The sequence below is a fragment of the Ambystoma mexicanum genome, chromosome 3p, assembly GCF_040938575.1.
Source record: "Ambystoma mexicanum isolate Mex_15411 chromosome 3p, UKY_AmexF1_1, whole genome shotgun sequence".
Classification (NCBI taxonomy): domain Eukaryota; kingdom Metazoa; phylum Chordata; class Amphibia; order Caudata; family Ambystomatidae; genus Ambystoma; species Ambystoma mexicanum.
In genome coordinates, this window is record NC_090925.1 from 794,580,160 (window position 1) to 794,600,704 (window position 20,545).

General features: G+C 49.0%; 1 protein-coding gene across 11 annotated transcripts in view; it reads right to left on the reverse strand.

The window, feature by feature from the left end:
• LOC138580892 (up-regulator of cell proliferation-like) overlaps nt 1-20,545 on the reverse strand; it is a 1,164,421-nt gene that overhangs the window by 819,583 nt on the left and 324,293 nt on the right. For 6 of the 11 annotated variants that reach the window (XM_069651796.1, XM_069651801.1, XM_069651799.1 and 3 more), the window contains one exon: nt 524-583. The exons of the other annotated variants lie outside the window; for them this stretch is intronic. In XM_069651796.1, the coding sequence (XP_069507897.1) occupies nt 524-583 (60 nt within the window). The remainder of the gene's footprint in view (nt 1-523; nt 584-20,545) is intronic. 11 annotated transcript variants of the gene reach the window in all.

Sequence of the window (20,545 nt, forward strand, 5' to 3'; positions counted from 1 at the left end):
CGTCTGGCATCTTTGATGAAACCTCACCGATTCTTGCACTTGAGGAGCGTTGAAATTCACAGATAAACGTATCCCCGCTTGTCGGCCAAAGGAGCGGTAGAGTACAAAGGCTCTATTTGACAAAAATAGAACTTTTTATGGAAAAAAAGTGCGATAAATGTAGAAAAGCTCATGGAGCAAAACACAAGGACTCCCAACACATGAATATGTGGTAAAAATCTGAAGATGGCTGCCAGAGGAGTGGCTTAGGGAGAGGGCAGTCATTGGCTGGGGGCAGCATGACTCAGAGTTCAGCAAGTGGTTTAGAGGAGAAATACAGCTTGTAAATGAAAGTGAAACTGTTTTTTCTTTTACCGAGTATTCCCGGGCTGACAACGGGGAATAATCATGAGCATATGAATCCATGCCAGACCGCATGCTGGAGAATAAGAATAACAAAATACAGCATGTGAAATAAAAGAAAATGTGGTAAAATCTTTTAAAAAATAATGTATGCATGAGAACATTAAACCAGATGACATACCTTCAATATCATTCTTTTTTTCTTCTAGGCTCTCTTGAACTTTCCCACCAGTTACCTCCCCTTTAAAAAAAACAACAGGAACAGGTTAACGTTAAGACTCAGATGGCGTGAACTGATACACAGAGTGGGATACAGTGGAACCACAGAGAAAGAAAGTGACAAAGAGAAACATACCAAGAAGGCATTAAAGAGTGCAAGAAAAGGAGAACACATTGATGAGTAAAAACAAGACGGTGTTGAAAAATAAGAAAGAAAAACGGTACACAACCTATCGTTAATGGAAGATAAGATATACATCAGGGTTTATAAACTGAAGATGGAAAACATAAAGGAAGGAATAAGGAGGGAGAAAATAAGGACTAGAAAGGAAAGGCAATAAATAAAAAATATAACAAAAGAAAAAGGAAATTAGATTGAAGGAAATAAAAATGGTAAGAGGAACAGAAGAAATGAAAAATAAGACACAGAAATTAAATGAAACAGGCGGGCACACAGAAACACAATGGAGAAATAAATGAAAAGCAAACCGTCACTAGAGGGAAATACGGAAATATGATAAGGCAAACCAAAGGAAAAATTAGAACAAGTAGAACAGATAAATCAAATGGTATGAGGTATAAAGTGTTAAAAAATAGCATGAAGAAAAAGAAAGAAAAGACCCATAAATAACAGGAAAATAAGGAGTTAGAAATAAGTGAATGTAAAACAATATACAGAAACAAAGGAAACATGTAAGAAGAATGTCTGGCTGATATTATTAGTAGCTTTCTGGTTGGGAGATAACCAATTAGATTTCTTTTTAAATTGCACTGTGTATTTTGTTTCCAAGATCTTGCCCCCGCCAATCCTCTTGCCCCCAACTTTAGTATATATGTCAGTCATTACTTACTGTTACGCGCAGGCGCCTGCAGCGGTCTCCTATCAACAGGCCTGTCAAGAGATCTGCACAACAGTATTATTTTCCCATGCGGCGCTTGGCCTCGCCCCTCTGCCAGCATTGGCATTTACCATAGCAACATGCTTCGACAGCCCGTTGCGCATCACGAAGAAAGTCGCGGGACTAGTCAGCTGACCTCCCTTGGTGAAGTTCCGCCTTCAGTGAAGGATTTATAGTTGGTGGCCTCACGGAAGACGCTGCTTTTGTTTGTTAGCGTTATTCCTGCAGTTACTCTTGTACTTCACCCTTTTGGACCTTTTCCTACTAAAACAGACTTCGATCGTCTTATGTTCTGATCCATTGAAACTGGTATTCGACCCGGACTGTTTATCGGATTGAACGCTCTATGATTGTGTCTCCTCTGGTCTGCACATTACTGAACCCGGATTGTACCCGGACTCCTGCGCTGTTATCTTACATCGCTTTCTCCTGCTGTGCATACCGCTCCTGCATCTCTGGGTACCGCTACATTCTCTTGCGGTACCGTGGCTCGTATTAACTCAGCACAATACTCTGTCATGAGCCACCGTACGCGTCCCTTCTGGACTTCGTGGTCCCTGACCCATAGGGGACTGAACTCAGCAGTACTCCCAACATGGCCGCTGAACGCAGAAGGCTGTTTGCCAGTCTCCGCGTTGTACGCTCTACGTTCTACAAAGCAGACATGCCCCCGCGGCCCTGCACGTCTCAACGCTACCGCTTGCAGTAGTCAGACGTGTGTTGCCAGAGTTCGCTCAGCGATTACTTCTGATTCCTGGTTATCGGTCCCCTGAATCTCCTCTTCTTTCATCCTTCCCCTTTTTCCTCACCTTGCATATCCTGGATTTCCATTGCATTCGTACCTCCGAGTGCGAACCTCGCCATTTCCTGGACTTCTTCCCGGACATCTGAACGCTTCCTGGAGCCGGGTCACGAACCGCACGCTGGAACCCGAGGACCCACGCACGGGGTTATATAAATCCCAAACAGTGCAAAAGAAGACATCTTCGAAGATCATGAGCAAACAATACAGACAGGTGAGAAGGGGGGAAACCTGTGACAGATTGAGACGCCAACAAATTGATACAGTTACGGAAATGGAGGCTGTAGTTCAAGACCTCATGCGTGGCATGCAGGAGTTAACAACAGAAGTTCAAAATCTTAAAGCCGAAAATGCGGCATTGAAACAACTGGTCCTGTCACGTGACTCCGCAACCAAGGAAAGCGTGTTGTTGGGCGGAGTAGTGGATAAATATGATGGCTCTTCAAAGACCCTTCGTGGCTTCCTCGATTCATGTTTAGTGCACTTCACCTTTAAGCCCTTTTACTTCTCCACCCCCAGGGCAAAGGTGGGCTTTAAGAAGCCGTCACTTGATCCTTCTATCCCTTCTAATTTTCGTCCCATATCCCTGCTCCCGTTCTTGTCTAAACTCTTGGAATCTCTGGTCACGCCCCTTCTGTCCTCCTTTCTGGAATCCTCTAAGATCTTTAATCCTGCCCAGGCAGGCTTTAGGCCAGGAAGAGGGACGGAGAGTGTGCTTGTCTCAGTGCAAGACGATATGTCCAGACTCGCGGACGCAGGTGGAGTTGGAGCTTTGATTTTGCTGGATCTGTCCGCCGCATTTGATACGGTGGACCATCCTATCCTCCTCTCACGTCTAGCACAAATCGGGATCTCTGGCTCAGTCCTGGCTTGGTTTACCTCTTTTCTTGCAGACCGCACTCAGACCCTTGCTATGCCCCCTTTCCTCTCTGTCCCTTGTGTCCTCACCTGTGGTGTCCCCCAGGGATCCTCTCTTTCCCCTATCTTATTCAATAATTATATCTGGGCGCTTGTCTGCCTTATCCGCTCGTATGGACTCAATTGTTATTCCTACGCGGATGATACTCAAATCCTGATCCGTTTGGATCAGGATCATACCGAGGTCTCAGCTTGTCTTCATGACTGTCTAAAAGCAGTTGGTGTCTGGATGGACCAAAATTGGCTCAAGCTCAATGGCGATAAAACGGAGGTGATGTTGGTGGGTTGTCCTCCCAGCCCATCACCATGGACCCCTGCTTTTTGGCCTACTTCATTGTGCCCCCTGCCCTGTCCAGTGCACAAAGTAAAGAACTTCGGGGTCATTCTTTCCACATCCCTGTCCATGACAAATCAGGTCTCAGCGGTCTGCCAATCCGCCCACCACCAGATTAGGGTACTTAAGAGGGTCCTCCCTATGATCCCAGAAGCTATGCGCCCTCCTATGGTGGCTGCATTAGTCCTCTCACGGTTGGACTATTGCAACTCCCTGTACCTCGCTCAGCCGGTGGGCCTTCTCCTGCGTCTCCAACGCATGCAGAACCTGGCAGCTAGACTGGCCACAGGTTCTCCCTGTGGAGCACATATCTCGCCAGTGCTTCGCCAACTCCACTGGCTTCCAGTGGCCCAGCAAGTTAAGTTCAAGTCACTGTGTATTGTCCACCGGGCAATCGAGGGCCTAGGTGCTGAGTTTCTTCAAACCAAATTTGTCCGATATATCCCGGAACGCAATCTTCGCTCCTTGACCACCAACCTCTTGGTGGTTCCTAGGTATAACCGGGAAAGACTCGGTGGCAGAGCCTTTTCCATTGCTGCGGCCAGGCTGTGGAACACTCTCCCACTGCTACTCAAGTCTACCTCTAACCATTTGGCTTTCAGGAAAGCCCTGAAAACTACTCTATTTTAGCTCTCTGGCTATTACTGTTCTTCCTGCTTGGTAGCTTCCTCACCAGCGCCATGATGCCCTTGGGCGACCGTGCGCTTTACAAGTTCAGGTAACATAACATAACATCTCTCTGGAAATGCCTTGACTTGGGCCACTCCCTTAGTTAATTCGGGCGATGCCCTCCTGGATGACTATGATGGTTTCGTGCAGGCTCTAAAGACCATGGCCCTCATTAGGACCTTGGCGGAGGACCATGGTGCAATTAGCACCATGGTCCATGGCGCTAAGGGTGCAATTCCGCCATGGTGGTTGGCGAACTTACCGCCCCATTCCGACCTTGGCGGGCGGTAAGTCCCCAATCCCCATTTTGCCCTTCCCCATTCCCATTTTTGCCCCATAGGGCATAATGGGAGTGGGGAAGGCGTTAATTACGCCACCGTAAATTACGGTGGCGTAATTAACATCAAGGTCCCTTAGCGCCATGGATTTTACCGCCTGCAAAAAGCAGGCGTAAAAATCACCATGGCGCTAAGGGAACTCGTAGTCAGGCGGAAAGGGTCGGGGACGTTTACGCTGGCGTAAACCCCTTTCCGCCAGGGTCGTAATGAGGGCCCATGTTTGATTGCCCAGAGCAGGTTTACAGTGCCCAAGAACATTTATTGGACTTTCAACAAGGATCCCAGGATATGCTTACCTATGTGACACACTTTAAACAACTTGCCAAGGAAGCAGACTGGTCCCCTGAGGCCTGTTTCACCCTCTTTCCAAGAGGTTTGAATGAAGAGATAAAAGACGAGCTAGCCTGGGTAGCTCGCCCAAGATCCTTTCAGGCTCTCATGGATCTTTCCTTACAGATCGACTTTCGTATCCAGGAAAGAAAGGCGGAAAAGAAGATTAAAATACCCTACCAAAAGGCCTCTACAGAACCTTCCTCTAGACCTGAGCCTGCATTGTCCCCGACCACGGACTCAGAACCCATGCAACTTGGGGCCTTCCGTGGACCCATAACCCCGCAAGAAAGGATGCGATGGATTCACACTGGTCTGTGCATGTATTGTGCCTCTGATAAACACCTTGTGAGAGAGTGTCCTATTGCCCCTCCACGTCGTTCGGGAAACGCCAGCTCCCGATCCTAGATGGAGCATAGCTTCGGGAGAGAGATGTTTGCTCCACATCTATTCCATCCTTGAACTCTCCTGGACAGAACAACCTTGTGATTCGGCAGGACTTTCTATCGCCTTCCAAGAAAGAATCTTATCCCATTCTGGCATTAGTGGATTGTGGGGCCATGGAGATATTCATAGATCATGATTGGGTCACTACCCATAACATTCCATATGAAACACTAGACATCATGCAACCTGTAGAGGCTATTGATGGAAAACCTCTCTCTTCAGGACCCATAACCCTTCAAACCAAAGAGATCCTGCTTTCTATAAACCACCATCAAGAAGAGGATCAAATTCGACATCATAAGATCTGCCCATTACCCACTGGTTCTGGGTATGCCCTGGTTACAGAAGCACAACCCCTACATCAACTGGGCAGCAGGATCCTTGTTTCTTGGTTCAGAACATTGTATGTCCCACTGTTTAGCCCTAGATTCCTCGTCAGGATCCTCTGAAGATACGCAAAACAAACCAGCAAGGTCCATTCACTGTCTCGAATATCATCCAGGTTCCCAGGGCCTATCAGGCGTACACAGATGTGTTTTCGACCGTCATAGTTCAAGCCCTTCCCCCTCACAGACCTGAAGACTGTGCTATTGATACTGATCCCTCAGCAGTGATTCCTTTTGGAAGGATGTTCATTCTATCAGAACCTGAGAAAAGAGCCCTCTGAGAATACCTGGAAACCAACTTGGAAAATTGTACTATACGACCATCCAAATCCCTGGCGGGAGCTTCATTGTTTTTTGTTCCCAAGAAAGATACCAAAGAGCTTAGGCCTTGTCTAGATTATCGTGGCCTTAATCAATGCACCCTCAAGGACCGCTACCCGTTACCCCTAATCTCGGATATCCTGGAAGCGGTAAGAGGAGCTGTAGTGTTCACGAAATTAGATCTCAGAGGTGCCTACCATCTGATCCGTATAAAGGAAGGTGACAAATGGAAAACAGCCTTTAGACACCCTTTGGTCATTTTGAATACCTGGTTATGCCCTTCGGACTTGCCAATGCCCCAGCGGTCTTCCAACGTTTTATGGACCGGGTGTTCTCCGATATGCTGTTCCTCTTCGTCATTGTATACCTGGACGACATACTGATATACTCCAAGGACCATCTGAAGCATGAAGAACATGTTAAAGCAGTTTTACAACGTCTATGTGAACATAAACTCCTGGCTAAACCCGAGAAATTCCTTTTCCATGTGTCTACTGTTCACTATCTTGGATTCATCCTTAGCCCAAAGGGAATTGGAATGGACCGCTCGAAAGTAGACTCCATTGTATCCTGGCCTGTTCCAACTAATGTGAAACAAATCCAATCCTTCCTGGGGCTTGCTAACTTCTACCGGAAATTCATACCCTCTTTTTCAGAGATTATACATCCGATCATTACATTGTTAAAGAAAGATACCCCCTTTCACTGGACAGCAGCCCACGTTGAGGCATTTCAACGGTTACAGTCGGAGTTTACACAAGCCCCCATCTTGGCCCAACCTGACAATGATCGACCCTTTCTAGTGGAAACTGATTCCTCTAACTACGCCATCGGGGCAGTCCTGAAACAGGAATTAGATGACAAGCTAGAACACCCCATCGCCTACCTTTCTCGCACCTTGACTCCTAGTGAAACCCACTATTCTGTTTTGGAAAAAGAACTATTAGCCATCCGTCAAGCCTTCACAGACTGGCGTCATCTACTCCTGGGAGCGAAACATCCTGTTCAGGTCCACATGGACCATCGGAATCTTCAAGTCCTACATGTAGGAACAGTCATCAAGCCCATTGGGCCTTCTTTTTGCCCAATACCAGTTTCAAATCCATCATGTTACTGGAACACACAATATAATAACCGACACCTTATCCCGACGTCCTGACTACGAAATTCTTGAAGATCGATCCTTCCCAAAGATGTTTCCCCACACAATATTTGTTGCCCAAGCAATCAACCTCCTGGAAGACATTCGGATTCAAACTCAGTCCTCTGAAATCTGGAAGGAGTTTAATGGAAAAAAATCGATGGAACCTCAAGACGAAGGGCGGATATTTATTCAAGGACAATTGCCTGGTCATTCCCACTCAGAGACTACGACAAAAGATCAGAAGCCTATGTTTATGATACCCTTCATTCAGGACACCGTGGCATCACTAACGCCCTCCGTCTAATACAAAGACAGTTTTGGTGGCCGAAGATGAAGGATGATGTCCAGCATTATATCCAAACGTGTGCAGTCTGCACTCAAAACAAGCATGAAAACAAGAAACCGGCAGGTCCCCTGTTCCAACCAGCGCTGTCAACAAGACCTTGGGAATTCATCGCCACAGACTTTATTGTGGAACTACCACCTTCCAGGGGATGCACAACTATCATAGTTACCATGGACTAATTCACTCACATGGCTCATTTCACACCTTTATATAAACTACCATCTTCCTCTGAACTTGCCGGAATCTTCCTTGAACACATATTCCGACTTCACGGACTACCCTCCAAGATCATATCTGACAGAGGACCCCAGTACATATCTGTTACGCTCACCTGGCTCCCACAGGGGCGTCGATCTGAACTGGACAGCTGCGTTCTCCACCAATGTGACGCGTAGTGCCGAGATGACGGACTGGACTGGCCCACCTAGCTTCGTTTGCTTGGCCCGTAGGAATATTCTTCTGTAAATGGAGAAAGGAAATTAACCACCCGTGGAGTTGAGCATTAACCCCCACCCACTCCCACTGTTCTCCCCACTGATCACCTTTGATGTCCCCTCTTATAGTCTCACCTGATGGTTTGGAAAGATGAGCTCTCCATCCTGAATTGAGCGCACAGGTGCGTAGATAACTAGTTGCTTCACTGGCTCGAAGGAATTGATGAGTTCCAGAATAATATTGACTCTGAGATTTCCGGCAAGACGCCGTAAGTATGTAGTTCGTAAGAGTTCATAAGAGTTCAAATGTCTGACTTTCACTCTTGTCCGATTCCTTGCAGGTTGCAGCTTGACCCTAGCGAAGAGTTCCTCGTGGCATTCAGGTAAGGATTTGTATTATCCAACACAGTTCGATAAAACAATGTCAGTATGAAACTTGTTGCTGTCTCCCTTATTCAGGCGCTGAGAGAAAGTATGAAGTCTCGGGGAATAATGCCTCCGGCGGTAAAATCAGGTAAGTCTATTGTGGTGAGGAGGTTTCCCCTTGTTTGTCCCTTTGTTTCACCTTGCTGTCCTTTTGTTTCCCCTTAGGGGCCGGGGTTCGGCGAGGATGCTGTGGAAGCTGCGCCGACCCGTGAAGAGGTATAGTACCTCCGGTGGTAAAATCAGGTAAGTCTATGGGGGGTAACTAATATTGCCTCTGTTTATTCCCTTGGCTCACCTTGCTGTTCTTGTGTTCCCCGTAGGGGCCGGAGTGCGGCGGGAACATGCATAAGGATGCAGTGGAATGTGAAGATGCTGCGAAGGCCGGTGAGTTCAGCACGGCGCTGCAGCAGGTGAGGTAACGCGCATAAAATAACTTCTTTCTTCCAGCTCGAAGGCGCGGTGGATCAGGAATTCAGGTAAGGATCAAAAGTATTGCTCTTGTTCTAACCTTTTCTCCTTCTTTCTCCCTTTTTCTAGGAGCTCCAGACCCGAGGCGGGCATGGCAGAAGACTGGATGCAGACTTGCAGGCACGGTGAGCATTACGCTGCTGGATGCAGAATAACGCGAAGCGTGTGCTGCTCTTCGGGCGTGGTTTAAATAGCCTCCAAAGTAGTCCCAGGTAAGTATTCCTCCCCAGCCCCACCCGAGTAAAAAAAATAGTCCCTAGGTAAAGTAGTCCCTTCCAAGCCTCTTTTGGCTTGGAGCTCTTGCAGCATGGTCTGCATCAGGTAAGTTTGCAGTATGGTCTGCATCAGGTAAGTTTTAATCTATGAGCCTGGCGCCTATGGCGCCAGGACTGACTCTCCATATGAGCCTGGCGCCCTAGACGCCAGGACTGCACCCAAATAGCCCCTAGCAGGGGTTGTTGGGCTTGCTTGGAATAACTTGATGCCTGTTTCCGGGGTTGCTGGACTTGGTCTGGGTCCCCGGGGGTAGGCATCGTGACAATATCTCAGTTCTGGAAACAATTATGTCGTATACTAGGAATCCAACGTGCCCTATCCTCAGGTTATCATCCACAGACCAATGGAGCTACTGAACGCGTGAACCAAACTCTGGAACACTATCTTCGCTGTTTTGCCACCAAGGTCCAGGACGATTGGTCACTCTTAATACCTGTGGCTGAATTCGCCTACAACAATTCGGATCACTCGGCTGTCAAAACCAGCCCCTTCTTCTGTAGCCATTCTCCCACATCCTACCTCAGTTCCTACAGTTAACTCCTGGATTGAAACCCTCATCAACGTACACAAAGAAGCAAAAGAACACCTAGAAAAGGCCCGAAGAAACATCAAACACCATGTTGACTCCAAAAGAAGACCAGGGCCTTCATACTTAATAGGGGATAAGGTATGGCTATCGTCAAAACTTCTGCCTCGACACTTACGACCAAATAAATTGGCTCCCTGGTAGTACGCCCTTTCTCCATAAAGGAAATCATTAACCCGGTGGCCTACCGACTCAGACTACCAGAATCTTGGAAAAGGATCCACCCGGTCTTTCACACTTCTCTGTTGAAACCATACGTCCAGTCCTCTCGAACTGCTCCAAGATCTACCCCTGTGATTGTCAATGATCAGTTAGAATATGAGGTTTCCAGAATATGTGACTCCAGGTACAGACGTGGTCAGCTACAGTATCTTGTCGAGTGGAAAGGGTACCCCCCCAGTGAACGCACCTGGGAACCAGTCTCAAACATAAATGCCCCCAGACTGCTCCGAAGGTACCACCTTATACACCCGGGCAAACCCGGAGGAACTGGGTTTCAGAGGAGGCATGCTGTCATGAACCACCGTACGCGTCCCTTCTGGACTTTGTGGTGCCTGACCCATAATGGACTGAACACAGCAGTACTCCCAACATGGCCGCTGAACGTGGAACGCTGTTTGCCAGTCTCCGTGTTGTACGATCTACGTTCTACAAAGCAGGCCCTCCCCCGCGGCCCTGCACATCTCAACACTACCGCTTGCAGTAGTCAGACATGTGTTGCCGGAGTTCGTTCAGCGATTACTTCTGATTCCTGGGTCCCGGTCCCCTGAATCTCCTCTTCTTTCATCCTTCCCCTTTTTCCTCACCTTGCATATCCTGGATTTCCATCGCATTCGTACCTCCGAGTGCGAACCTCGCCATTTCCTGGACTTCTTCCCAGACATCTGAACGCTTCCTGGAGCCGGGTCACGAAGCGCACGCTGGAACCCGATGACCCACGCACGGGTTATATAATTCCCGAACAGTGCGAAAGAAGACATCTTCGAAGATCAAGAGCAAACAATACAGACAGGTGAGAAGGGGGGAAACCTGTGACATACTCTCTGCCATTTCCGGTAAGCGCTGACTTCCTTCACCTTTTGTCTCCGTACATGTGGGAATTCTTTCAGCTGGTTATTTGACTGCATACCTCTCCGTCCCCATCTGCCTTCTTGCCTGATGCCACTGGTTACCACATAATCCACCGGCCTTCAACAACCCATTGGGAAGTGACTATTGGTACCTGCATTAGTGCACTCAAGGACGCTCTGCAGTTTGTGCACCACCGCTGACCTAGTGCAACCCTTGTGCCGCTCAGGACTACCTCCCTCTACGAACTCCTTGTTTGTTATTTTGTTCCGCCGTTGTGTATCTTTTTCTCTTGTGACTGGGGAATGCAACTCCCTTTGGGGTAAGACCTTGTGCATTTTTGTTTCTTCCTTCATTTATAATTGGTTCTTGATTCTGCAGCAATATTGAGCTGATTCTCCCTCCTTCTGTCCTTGATCACAGGGCCACCCCTCACCTATCTGGTAACAACCATTCTAAGTTAGCCCTAGCAAGATTCTTAGTTATAGCTTACCTTTATTACTTCGCATACACTAACCATTGTCATTTCTCTTTACAGCTTGGTTGTTTGGCAGTGTGTGTTTCCCCGCTCTTTAGTTTGACCGGTTCCTCTGTCTGTCTATACCCAGCAGAGGGGCATGTCATAATAAAGAGTTCCCTCAAGTTGAGGAGGCCAAGGGTCAGGAAGGAACTTGGCTTTAGGAGCATCCTCTGGCAGTACTCCATCCACTCCAGGTTTCGTTTCAACGCCCCGGCCTGTGCGGTGAGTACCACTTATACAGTATTAGCCTTTCTGTGGAATGTATCTGTTTAAAAGCTTTGGATTGGCCATCATCAAGTGGTTTGTGCAGCGGACTACAGGTTATTTTACTTTGAAAGTAAAACGACATTGACTGGGGTGTTCCTGTCACATTATTCTCCCCTATCTATTATACCTCACGCATTGATGTCCTCAGATTGATTCTATTTTTGACCAGATGCAAACAGTGTTTTTTGAGTAAAGCATGAATACACTTTCCACAGCTCCAATGTAGGGAGGTTGTGTGGGTGCATGTGTTTGATGCAAATCAATGAAAGAGTATTACTGGGTAAATAATGTCTTCCGACTGAGGTGTGTAAATCGGTTTAAACTCGCATGCTTAGCATAGACAAGCCAAAAGTACCACATTGTTAGGCAAGATTTCTATTTTCTTAACTGTGATGCTGGAAATGCCTTATGGAGGGACAGGGCCTCCTGTTCTTGTCATACCACTTCCCTGTGTGTTTTCTCTATGTTTTATCTTTTGGTGTGCAGCACCCATGTACCCTTGTTGTACCCATGGGTGGGGGTACACCCTTGTACCCCTTATGTGTGTTTTTGGGCACCTGTATGTTGCTGGTGTGCTGGTACATGCTGACTGTGGCTCAGAGTACCCTCCATTTTGGGACACACAGTACCTGCCATAGGAATCAATGGATTCCTACACATAGACAAGATGGCCACTGTGTCCACTTGGGTTCTATTGCCTTTTACATTGTATCCCAAAATCCTGGGAAGCCCTGACTGTCCATTCCGCCTGAGTGGCTGTTGGGTGGAAACACCATATATGTCTCTGTTCCTTTAACCCCTGAATGACTGTTGGGTGGAAATACCATATATGGCTCTGGAGCTGCCTCCTGTTAGACTGACTGGAGCCTTCCCAGGGGCTGTGTTTTGAGGGTACAGTTAGGTAAGAATTTGTAGAGTCCAACTGGTGTGGGACTTTACAAGACTTATCTGCTTGGTATTAGTGACTCGACTTTTAACATAGACCTGTACTACACAAGTCGGCAGAGTGGCTGAGCAGCCAGGCTTATCTTAGAAGGGGTACTGTGAGCTGTAGAGCAGTACAATGAAATCAGTAGTGACAAGTAGACAAGTAAACACTTACACACTTTAAGAGTTATATTAAAATTATTTATTTATATACAAAAAGCAAATGAATCACACTATGTAATGCAGCAACTAATAGTAACATCAAGCAGAATTTCAGAATCAAGTTATTCAAGTAGCAATAATGCAGGTAAGTAAATTCTTTTTATACTAATACATTTCCAGCACACGGAGTGACATCAGTTAAGGTCAGTAATAGCACTTATGGGTTACATTACAATATTGAGTTTGGAGGGAAAGAGGGTTCGAGTATAGCAGAACACTGTAGCACTGTAACAATAGTTTTTCTCCCAGAGGGATGTAGGCAGTATTGTATCCCAGCAATAATAGTGTAAAACTATTAAAACCTGTAAGGGAACAAGCACTGCCAAAGACAGTAGGGTTCAGAACCTTTGGGGAGCCAGGATAGCCAAAGTCAATAAGCCCGTTCTTGTTCTGATGCAAACCTCTTAGAAAGAATTAGCTGAACAGTCAGTAGTTCATTGAAGAAAAATCCAGGAGCTCAAGTGAGCCTACCTGAGGTGCCCAAGCTGTTAGACCTGCACAAGTGAATTGCAGTAATTAAAAACGTTAGAAAAGAGCACTCCTCAAGGAAGGAAGCGCTAGATTTGGCTAAAGGTGGTTAAACACAAAGCACCACAGTACCTTAGAATTAAAACAGATTTCCAGCTGGCTTCCTTCTTGATGCATTGATGCAGACCCTTGTTCCTGGACCTCGGTCGTGGTGACGAAAGGAAGGACATCTAGCGGGCTTCTGCGGCAGCAGGCTCGAGAGGGACTCTGCAGCAATGGATTCCACTCATTTCAGTGGCTCTTTGCGGTTTTAGCGCCTTTTTCTCAGCACCAAAGAAGAATGAATAGCTCTGGTGGGAGTTTCCTTGGTCCCTCGGTCGTGGACTCTGGTGAGGGAATCCGGACAAAGGATTCCTGCTTCTGGACGTACTTGAGTTTTGGCCAGATTTGTTCTCGGGAAGACAATGCACTCATCTGTGATCCAGGTACCACGGGCATTGGAAAATTGCAGCCCAGGGAAGCCATAGTGACTCGGGGGTTGACTCAGAATGAAGCAGGTCTTGAGGCTAGTTGGTCCCACCAGCCTAAGGGAGGAAATCATCCTTGGCGGAGCTTCCCTGTCGATGGGAAAACGGGGTCAGCACTGCTGCAAGGCTTCACTGGTGCTTTCGCGGTCCTGGAAGGTGCTGCTGCCGTCACTCAGCTTCTTCTTCGGATTTGATGTTCCAGTGGCCGACTCTCCTGTAGTCCCAAAACCCTCGCTTTATACGTGAAAATCCCATTCATTCACGTCACTAAACTGTCAATCACACAGGAAGGGGGCGTCCTCTAGGACAGCCACCTGCCCAGTTGGAACTGATTTCAACCAGGCATGCCTACAAAGGCCAGTGAAGTTTTGTGCTCCTCCCTCACTTCCTGCATTCCCAGACCCACTGGAGCCTGGGCGGGTTCAGGGATTCAGCCCGCCAAAGGCAAAACACACAATGTACTCAAACCTGATTTAAACGACAGAGTAAATGCCCAGAAGGAACTAACAAATGAGAAATGGTGAAAAAAGAAGACGGGGGCCATTTTGGTAAAATGATCACCCATAGGTGCTGCACTGCAGTTAAGAAATCAGCCTGCAGATACATGGCACAACAGGTAGCAAAAAGAAACTACTGCCATAAGCCATTCAAGTTTGTTAGTGTAACAACTAGATACATGAGAAGTAGGATAAGGAGTTACTATGCAACCCCCCAGCACTCCACATAGGGTGGTGTGTGCTGGACCCACAAAGGAAAAAGGTAAGTAAGACAAAAGTTGTCCCGACTATTCTCGGGAACTGTAGTTTACACAAGAAGATGTATTTAAACTTTTAGGAGCCCAGGGAACTCCTCAGTGGCACTGCACAAAGGGTGCTGTGCGTCACTATATAAAAAGAAGCTGCCTATGGAGTTAACCAGACTTCCTTAAAAAAATAAGGAACACTAAATCTTAGTTAGAGGGAAAAGGCACGAGTGAGTGGCAAAAAGGCCCACTCACTCAGCAGGTTAAAAATCAAAAAGGTCCCAGATTCCAGCAAAGGGCTGGGGGTCTCTAAGGTTAAAGGGAATTAGCACAGACACTGAACATTTTCCCTAACAAGAACAACCTATAGGTGGGACCTGTGTGACTGGAGTCTGAAGTGAACTCACATTCTGTGTTATGGGTGTCTGGTTTCTGTGCTTGTGACTCAATGAATGAGACAGCCCTTGCATGAATGCAGTGTAGTGTGCTGAAAGGCCAATCCGCATTCTTTGTTATGGGTGTCTGGGTGGAGTGAATGGCCTGAATGCCTGTGAACCTGATTGGCTGCTGCCTGCATGAATGCCCTTCTGCGTGATTGGCTGACTGAGCATGGCTCAGCCAGAGTGAATGGGGAACAGATGTGTATATCTGGGGACATCAATTTGTTCAGAAGCTGAAGTCGAAACTGAAGCACGAAGAAGCTGTTCCTTAAAGCCCAGCTGGAGGAGAAGTCTGCTGCTGCATTTTCTTTGTGTAATCCAAAAGCTGCTGTGTTTTTCCAAGGACTGATCCAGAGAGGGCCCGGAAAGGAGATCTCTCTGCGAGCTTCAAGGGAGCATCGTGCAAACTGCTGCTCTTCATCGAAGTATCCTGGAAGCCAGTCCAGTATGCCTGCAGTCTGGAGAAGGGGGTCTTCGAAGTCCAGAAGGAACAAGTTACTTACCTGTAACTGTTGTTCTCCAGCATGGGTCTGGCATGGATTCACATGCTCATGAATATTCCCCGTTGTCAGGCTGGGAATCCTCGGTAAAGAAAAAATCAGTTTCAGTTTCACTTCTGAACTGTCTTTCTCCTAACAACTAATCACTGGTCTCTGGGTCATACTGCCCCCAGCCAATGACTGCCCTCTACCTAAGCCCCTCCTCTGGCAGCCATCTTCAGATTTGGTAGCACGTAAAGTGGCAGTAGGACCAAGAGAAGAGCTGCAGAGGGGTAGGCGGGTGGGTTTGCATGTGAATCCATGCCAGACCTATGCTGGAGAACAACAGTTATAGGTAAGTAACTTCTCCAGCATAGGGTCTGGCATGGATTCACATGGTTATGAATAAAGAATACATAGCATTACACACATGCGCAACCACAGGAGGTGGCAAGGCTCAACATTAAGCATCTCAACATTAAGCATCTCTTACTTCTTCACCAGGCTCACCTTCAAGTAAAAAGTTTGCGCAGCACTGCTTGGCCGACTCTGGACTCCTCTCTGGAATCCCTGTCGACGCAGTAGAATCTCGTGAAGGTGTGTGTCGACCTCCACGTAGCAGCCCTGCAGATGTCCAGCAGGGGCACACCAGACAGGGATGCCGTAGTAGCAGAGATCGCTCTGGTCGAATGGGCAGTCGGACGGCCAGGCAACGGTCGGTTTGCCAACCAGTGACAATGAGTGATGCAGCCGGAGACCCACCTGGAAATGGAAGCCTTGGAGAGGGCCTTCCCATGGTTCACAGGACCAAAGTTCACAAAAGGTTGCGATGTCTTCCGGAACCTCTTTGTGCGGTCCACATAGAACTTCAGCACTCTAGCTACATCCAGCGAGTGCAAAGTCCTATCAGCCGTCGACGAAGGTGTCGGGAAGAATACAGGTAACACCAAGGGCTCGTTTAGATGAAAATTCGACAGCACCATGGAAATTAAAGAGGGGAGCGTCCATAGCACTACCCTCGTCTCATGGAATGTCAAATAAGGTGGTTTACAAGAGAGGGCCTGGATCGTTCCCAATCGTCGTGCTGAGGTGATGGCCACTAGGAACACTGTTTTCCGCGACACAAATTTAATTGGCGCTGAATGCATAGGCTCGAACGGAGGACCCATGAGCCTAGTAAGCACCACATTGAGCTCCAACGCCGGGACTGGAGCCTTCACCGGCAGGAATGAGCGAAATAGTCCTTTGACAAACTCCTTGACCAATCGATGCAACCATAAGGATGATCGTCCTGGAGATCTGGGGTAGCGGGAGATAGCCGCCAGATGAACCTTGATGGAAGCATGGGCCAGACCTGCATTGGCCAATGACAACAAATACGGAAGCACCTGCGGAGCAGTGACTCGTAGCGGGTCTATCTTCTGAGTATGGCACCAAACGGCGAATCTCTTCCACTTGTGCCTGTAACATTTGAGAGTAGATGAAGCTCTGGCATTTGCAAGCACCTCCTTGCAATCCGACTGGAGATCGTAGCCCCCAAACTCTAATGCTGTAGGAGCCAGGACTTCAAGTTCAGTAATCCTGGGTCGTGGTGTAGAATCGTGCCTCCTTCCCCGGCGAGCAGATCTGCGAACAGCGGAAGCTTGACTGGAGGGGACGCTGACATGTCCAGAAAGTCCGGGTACCATATCTGTCTCGGCCACGCCAGTGCGACGAGGATCATCCTGCACCAGGACCGTCTGAGTGGATTGACTAGTCGAAGAAGCAACGGCAATGGAGGGAACGGATAAAGAAACAGGCCGTCCCAGGGGAATGAGAATGCGTCCCCCATGCTCCCCGTCTGGGGAAACCTGCTGGCGAACCTCTGGCACTTGGGTGTCCGTCGCCGTCGCAAACAGATCGATCTGGGGATTGCCCCATCGTCAGAACAGGAGATCCACTTGGTCCTGCCGAAGCTCCCATTCGTGGCATGAGCGCAGCTGCCTGCTTAGAGAGTCGGCGACGGTGTTCTTCACTCCTACCAGATGAAACGGGATGAGGAACATCCCCTGGGCAACAGCCCAGTGCCATAAATCCTGTGCCTCTTTGGAGAGCGCTGGGGATCTGGTACCCCCCTGTTTTCTGGTGTAGAACATTGTGGCGGTGTTGTCTGTGAAGACCCGCACCACCTTGCCCTTGAGGGACGGAAGGAAGGACTTGAGGGCCCAAAACACTGCCCGCAGCTCCAACACGTTGATGTGTAGCGTCTTCTCCTCCGGTAGCCACAGGCCTCTTGCGTGAAGACTTCTGGTGTGCGCTCCCCATCCTTCGAGAGAGGCATCCGTTGTGACCGTCTCCTGATGAGGCGGGGTCTGGAAATCTGCGCCTGCAGACAGATGTGCACGCACTCCCCACCACCGAATCACTCAACGGAAACTCTCGTTGAGAGTGATCTTGTCCTCGAAGCTTCCCGACACTTGAATCCAACGGATTCAGGGAACTCTTGCAGTGGACGCATCCATAGCCTGCACAGCCGAATGAGGTATATGCATGACGACATCATGCTGAGCAGGGACTTTATGGACCTCGCCCTTGCGATCTTCAGGCCGAACAGCTGTTGTACCTTGCCCAGGGTGGCCGATATCCTCTCCTCCGACAGAGACACCAGGCACGACACTGTTGAGCTGGGCTCCCAGAAAAAGCGCATCCTGCAATGAGTCAAGCAGGACTTCGCATAGTTTATCGAGAACCCCAGCTCCGTCTTCGCCGTGTGATTGATGGCAATGTCCTTTCATTTCGCCCAGATGAGCCTGTCGTCCAGGTAAGGGTACACGTGGATCCCTCATAGACGCAGCCGCGCCAGGCACTTGGATAAGACCCTTGCACCGACTTCAATCCGAAGGGAAGGGCCTTGAACTGGTAATGTTGCCCTTGAACCACGAAGCACAGAAACTTGCGGTGGCCCTTGTGTATGGGGATGTGAAAATAGGCATCTTCCAAGTCCAGCGACAATAGGAAATCCCCCTCTTCCATCAGTCCTAGCACGTGCTGACGGGTCACCATCTGGAACTTTTGAGACCTGAAGTACTTGAATAGTCGTTGCAGGTCCAGGATAGGTCTCCAACCGCCGGTCTTCTTCTTGAAGAGGAAGTAACGAGAGTACACACCGGAGCCCCGGAGCCTCTTCGGGACAAGCTCTATCGTGCCCTTTCTTAGAATGGCCCGCACCTCTAGCAGAAGCTGAGGGACGTGGTTTTCCTGCCTGGCCACTGGTGGTATATGTGGACATTTCTGTTTGAACTCTAGGGTGTGTTCGTGGGCGAGAACGTCCAGCACCCAACGGTCAGTGGAGATGGTCTTCCACACGCTGACGAAGTTCGTCAGCCGGCCTCACACCAGGGTGCAAGGGTGAGGGCCCAACGTCACGGCAGGTTTAATCCTGCTTTGTCGCCAAAGCGCCGCTTTGGCGACCTTGGTGACGACTGCGACCTCCTCCAGACTTGGAGCGGCCTCTGTAGGCCTCCTCGGCCGAATAGCGGGAAGGTTGACAGTAAGATGAGGTACCTCCACTGAATCCTTTGGAAGAATCTTGGGACGGTCGTCGCTGTTGAAGCGAGCCATCTCAGTGTCTGCCTTCATGGCCTGAAGGGACTCGTCCACAGTCTTCCCAAACAAATTGTCCCCGTCGAAGGGCAAGTCCAACACCCTTGACTGGACATCTTGGTGAAAATGCGTGGCCCTTAACCAACCCCGCCGACAAAGGCAAATGCTGTTGCCCATTTGGCGGAAACCCGTGTCCGCGATGTCCGTGGCCACAGTAATGGCATGGTCCGATGCCACCTCGCCTTCCTGGAGAATCTCCAACGCCTCCGCCCTCTTGTCGTCGGGGAGAAAGTCCAGGAGGGGGGCGATCTTAAACCACAGCTCCCCGTCGTAGCGAGCCAAGGTTATAGGTCAAATGTTTGAATCAAAAAGGTTGAATGACAAAAGGGTAGAGTCAAAACGACTGAAAAAAATGGTTGAATATTTATTTATTCTTTTTTGGGGGGGTCCGTTTTTGGTGTAAAAACACCTTTTTAACTATACTAAAGCAAAAAAACAAAAATATACATTTAAAAATAAAATTCAACCCTTATGTTTTCGGTCGTTTTGACTCGACCCTTTTGTCATTCGACCTTTTTGATTCGAACATTTGACCGGACACCGCAAGCTACGATGGCGAGGGCGTTGGCCGCCTTGATGGTCGTCGCCGCTGAGGTGATGACTCGCCGTCCCATAGCATCCAACTTCTTCCCCTCACTGTCTGTGGAAGAGGAGTTTGTCGATTGAACTCTCCTCTTCTTGGCTGGAGGCTGCCTTGAAGGTCCTGGCGCCGCTGGTGCAATGGGCATCCTCGTCCGGATCTTCGAGCTCAGTGTGTGCAGTGCCTAGAGAATGTCCACCGAGATGTCCGCAGGGGGTTGCGGTTGTAGAGTTGGTCATTGAGGTGACAGAGATGGAGGAGGCGACGGCGTCCGCGGTAAGGGCTGGCCCAAGTCCATACCCTGCTGCTCCTCGTCGGTCTCGTCGTCACCTTCGTCGTCCCCCTCATCGGGATCCTTCCCGTCGGGTCCAGCCTCGACGAACCTCTCCTCCTGGATGGTTCGGAGCATGTTGAGCCCCTCCTCAGAGATATCCGAGCCCTGCAGGGCTACCGCGCCCCCCCTTTCCTGCGACCAGGGGCAACGGTATCGGCATCACCTTCTCTGTCGTCTTCTCGATGGGCTTGAAAGAGGACTCCTTCCTGACCGGCAGGGATACTCTAACCATTGTGGTCGTACCCTGCAGATCCGCCCCCGTGGCCTTAGCCAGGGACGTCACCACAACCTCGATGGACGGTTGGGCCTTCGACGGGTGGAGGGCCTTCACGGCCTTGGACGAGCCTGAGCCCTACACCTTAGGGGGGGGACCGAGCCCGCTCCCCCTTGGTCTTCTCCGTATGGCCTGTCCGGGACTTCTCCAAGAGCTTGCCCGGATAGTCCGACTTCCTCTTCTTAGAAGATCACGAGTGTTGACTCGTGGTCGAAGGTGCTGGCGACGCAAAACTCACCCTGACGGCGGGGAGCCTGTCGCAATGCACTCGCGGGGGCAGTGAACTTGCGGTGCTTAGCCTTCTGTTGGGCCCCCGTGGGAGGAGCGCCCTCAAAGGTCTTAGAAGACTGCTCATATTTCTTCTTGTGGC